Source organism: Montipora foliosa, chromosome 13, assembly GCF_036669935.1.
Source record: "Montipora foliosa isolate CH-2021 chromosome 13, ASM3666993v2, whole genome shotgun sequence".
NCBI classification, from domain to species: domain Eukaryota; kingdom Metazoa; phylum Cnidaria; class Anthozoa; order Scleractinia; family Acroporidae; genus Montipora; species Montipora foliosa.
In genome coordinates, this window is record NC_090881.1 from 43,732,828 (window position 1) to 43,737,827 (window position 5,000).

The 5,000-nt window shown below is 38.9% G+C and overlaps 1 protein-coding gene across 1 annotated transcript; it reads right to left on the reverse strand.

Moving 5' to 3' along the window:
• Positions 1–146: 146 nt before the first annotated feature.
• On the reverse strand, positions 147–944 carry LOC137981996 (uncharacterized). The gene has a single exon (XM_068829014.1). It carries the CDS (start codon positions 942–944, stop codon positions 147–149), a length of 798 nt encoding a protein of 265 aa, XP_068685115.1.
• Positions 945–5,000: the final 4,056 nt, after the last annotated feature.

The window sequence follows — 5,000 nt, forward strand, 5'->3', positions numbered from 1 at the left end:
GAAGGTCGATTATCATCAATTAAACTATTAAACTGTGGGTGAGCAGAAGTCAGGTGTTTGCAGCTATAATAAGGTAGTTGCGCGAGTAGGGCCTTAATTTCGATCGCGGACTGTTTTTTTGCTTTACGAGACATTTTTAGTAAAGTCTAACCTTCAGTAGCCAGTTTACGTTTAAGTTCGTCGAGGTCCGCCATGCTCTTGAGCTTGATTACGCGCGATGTGGAGTCTTTTCGCAAACAAATATCGGAACCCTTTGACCAGCAATATTGATAGTGGAATTCTTCTTTAACCTTTTTAGCCTGGAATAGGACTGCTTGCCTTCTTGGTGAAAGATGATCGCAAATTCTAGCCGAAGACAATGAAGACCCTTCTGGTAAACCAACCGCAACTGAGGTTACATTGCTAATTTCTTTCCGATGAGACAGTAGAGATTCCTTTACCAGCCGTCTCACGAATCTGCAGACTATAGGCCTTGGATTTCCGGCGTTGTTTCTTTGCGGGACACGATGGGCAGTGTCAATATCTTCGATTGAAATATTCTCTCCCATTTCTTTAAACAATTTTACACAAAGCTTACTTGTTGTTGAAGCCGCTTCGTTCGAACACACCTCAGGTACACCGACTATTTTAACATTATATTGGAAGCTATATTCTTGGAATTCATCAATGGCGTTAGCAATGACGTCCACCCTGATCTTGACCTCATTGAGTTGTGAACTGAGTCGTTGCAACTCTTTGCTGGCAGTGGTTTTGAAGCGAATAAGGTCATCATATTCGTTGCTAAGGAACTCAAGACTGTGAGATACTTCTTGAGTAGAAGGGGTGGCACTGCTGTTTTGTTGTTGAATTAAATCTTTTAGTCTTGAAATCTCCTCCGATAATGCAGAAATTTTAGATTTTATATCGTTATTTTCTTTCCTTAGGTTGACAATAGACTCAGGCATAATGTGACACACGAAACAAGAGACCGAAACAAATAGATAAAAGCGAAGGAAACAATTAAACATCAGAAATTTACGAAAGGTGGAAGATATTACGCAGAGCACTCAAACACACGTCCGTCCATCTTGGCCACATCACGTGGCCACATGATGAGGTTAACATGATGAGGTTAACTACTTTACTCATGAAAACCAGTTGACATAATCTTACTGTTTTTCCTCAGATTCCTAGAGAATAACAACATTACTTTTTTGACGAATGGAATTTTTGCCAAACTTGTGAATCTTAAATATTTGTAAGTAAGACCAGTGAAACATATTTCAAATCACAGCTACCATGGTTTGACCAGGCCTCACCGTTTAGCTCTCTGAAGTAACAGCCTTGGGTAAACTTCTTGCTGAAAACTAATTGCTGAAAACTATAATTGATAGCTATATATACTGATCATGTTGTAAAAATTTAACTGTTACACTAACCATGGCTGGTGATATTTGAAACATCGAAACATGTTCCTTTAATTCAAAAGTGGTTGCATTTTTAAAAATAATTGATTCCGTTTATTTATTTTTATATAAATTTATCCATTGTCGGCTCAAGCCGGAAATATTTCAAAACTGCACTGCTATGAACTCAATACGCTCTCTGTTATTTACACCAAGAGATGGAAAGAGTAACTATTATATTTAACATGATGAGGTTAACTATTTTACTCATGAAAAACAGTTGACATAATCTTACTGTTTTTCTTCAGATTCCTACAGAATAACAACATTACTTTTTTGACGAATGGAATTTTTGCCAAACTTGTGAATCTTAAATATTTGTAAGTAAGACCAGTGAAACATATTTCAAATCGCAGCTACCATGGTTTGACCATGCCTCACTGTTTTAGCTATCTGAGGTAACAGCCTTGGGTAAACTTCTTGCTGAAAACTAATTGCAATATCCCTTTTCGCTCTAAAATTCTTTAGAAACGTAATTTGTATAGGCAATTTCTTGTTTCAATCAGCAGCTTTTTCTGTTTTAGATTATTGAGTGGAAACAAACTTCAAGAAATTCCAGACGGGGCCCATCGCTAGAAATCGGAGACATTTTGAGCCCACGTTCAATAAATCCTGTGGCAAATTGGTCAGGGAAGCGAGTGCAAAAATAACTAAGAAATATAGGACGCTGGTGATATTTTTGCTTTCCTTGGCTCGATTTTGCTCCACAACCCATAGATTGAAAGCTAGTTTTCTGTAGTTTTGCAATCATGCGACTTTGCTTCACAGCAGTTTTCCTACTAAACAATATTCTTCTTCACTTTGGTCGACCTCGAACCCAGGCTCTCTACCTCTTCTTCTCCCTGAAGAGAGAGAGAGAGAGAGCCTGGATTCGAGGTTGCATTTTGGTCTCATTTATTTTTTGTCATCGGCGGATTATGAGCCCAAGGCTAAGCTTTTCGATCAGCAGTTACGACCATTTTTTGCGGGAGCTTCTAGCTTTACACGAACTTTTATTAAGCATTCATGTCATCTTTCCTATGTCTGAAAACCTTACAAGTCAAAAGCAGTTAAATGCTCACTTAAGGACGTTCGCGCGAAAATTTTTCAACATTGATTTTTTTCTGAAACTTTTACCACTGTAAGATGATGAGTTAGTTATGTCAGAAATGTAAAAAAATGGGGGGTCACCGACTTCGTTTTGGAGAGAACATGCCCGGAAAAACACCCAAAATGTGACAAAATCGGGCTTCCTTAGCGAATTAGGCCAGTGTCTGTAAACCCAAATATGTTGCAATTAAATCTTTGAAGTGAAATCTTCTCTGCCAAATATTGTTTAAGTGGACTTATTAAGTGAATTTAGTCAACTGGTGAGGTTCCTTAAAGATCAAGATCGCATTTAGCGACCACAGTTTCACGCGCCTTGCCGCCGCGAGATGGCAGGATTTGATCTCCCGTGAGCAGAAATCTTGAATTTTTTTTAACTTCCCACATTGATTTTTTGTTCATTTTTGGACAACGTGGAGATTGTAAATAAAATCCGTTTCTGGAAAGAAAAATTGGGGTCACCGAACGTCCAAGACCGTTAAATCCAGGCAAAGCTATAGCAATGGCTTTTTGCCCTACCATTTCTCATTTTATTACTTAGCGCGCGCGCTCGTGTATGACGTGGCGTGTGCATTTGCATGTTCAGTAAGGATGCGCAGAAACAATTGGCGCGAACGTCCTTAAAAGGAAACTTTTCTGGCGATAAATCACTCTTACACTATATATCCGCATAACGTAATGTGGGCTCAAAATGTCCCCGATTTCTAGCGACGTTCAGGAATTCAAAGTATCTTCGAATAATGTATGTCACTCAGTTAAATCAGGCCAGAAGCGCCTATACCCGGCCTCTCGTGCGTGAAATAAAGAAACGTTAAATTATACCTTTGCTTTAATCTCAGATTCCTTGTCACATGCGTAACTTTAAATCTGTGGAAAAAAAAAACCCGACTTACTTGATAATTTTTTCATTCCTCAACAGACTGCTTTTTGACAACCCCATCAACACAATTGGCGAGCGGGTGTTCACTATCCAAAATCACATCCAAACAATGTAAGTCATACAAGATGACATACTGTTTTATATATCAGCACACATGAAGTTGCTCAGGCTTTAGGTCACTCCCGGGCTCGGCGCCCTGTCGGACCAATACTGATAAGAAAGTGCTACCATTATAGTTACATCAGCGAGTGGATAGAACTTAAGTCTTCGCCGTTCAAATGCCCACAACGTGAAAATTTTCATTTTCCTATTTGAAAGTCCATATTTAAAAAAATGAACTTTGGCGAAACTCTCTTTCCATTCGAAAGACAGGCGAATTTTCTACAATTTTTTAAAAGCGCTCAAATTGTCTGCCACTTTAAAAATTTGGCACACAGCTCGCTCAAGTGTTCTCTGGACATATGACCTATTTGAAAATCCTCAGTTTTGCTGCTGTATTCGCTTCCGGATTAAGAGCACCTTCCTCGATGATAGACATAGACATGATAGATTTTTTTCTTAATGTAAAAAAATACTGAAAACTTACGCAGAGCGATACCTTTGCGTTGATCACCTAGAAAACATAGAACCTACGCCAACAAGCATTCCTTAATCTACGTCACAGCGATCCTGTGAAATCATCCTGACCAGCTGAAGAAGTATATCAAATAAAAATAGGATTTTAAAGGATCCCTCACAACCATAATACCTTGCGCGCGCGAAATGTGAAATCCGCCATTTTCTCTGCCATCTGTTATCGGACATTTCGGAAAGTGAAAAGAAATCCTCGTTCACCCTTGTACATCTGCCTCACTGAGGTCTTAAACTTCCTCAAACGCGTTCTAAAATTATCAGTCCTTATACTTGACTAGTTATTTCCTCATTTTTCTCCTGTTTGGAGGCAAATTTGTCGGTTAAACTGGAGGTCTTCGATGGCCTTTCATGTTCCTCAGCGTGGACGACCACAGGCAACTGAAGGAACAAAGAGAATTATCCTTCGAGAGTCAACTTTTCGCCTATGGAATGAAAGGAAAGAAAGGTTAAATATCAAGGGGCTAAGTAACAGCCAATTTGCTGAGATTTTGCTTCATCAAAACATCGAGGAGCTTCGTGCTAGGAGCAGTTCCTGTCAAGAATTATCGCCAGCTGAAACCTCTATCGACAACGGACCCAGCTCAAGTAAGGTTTCAGTTCTATTCATCTATTTCTCTTCAAGGCCAGTGTAGATTCGTTTTGGTTTTTCAAACCGTGTTACATATATCACAAACCAACAGTTTAAAAAAAATGTCACCAGACATTTGAAACGTCAACAAGAGGAATAACAGTTACTTCTAGCTTACAAGTGTGTTAGTCTTTGCACAAAACTTTGCAAAATTACAACAGTTCATTATGAACAATAAATAAAAAACTGCTTATTCAGCAACTAAGATTGTCTGTATCCCATATAAATGCCATCTGGAGCAGGATAGAATCTCCTTATTGTGAGAACAACACATGAAGGCAAAACTCGTCGGTTTCCCTTTCCCAGTTTCCCATATTTCCATAAACAG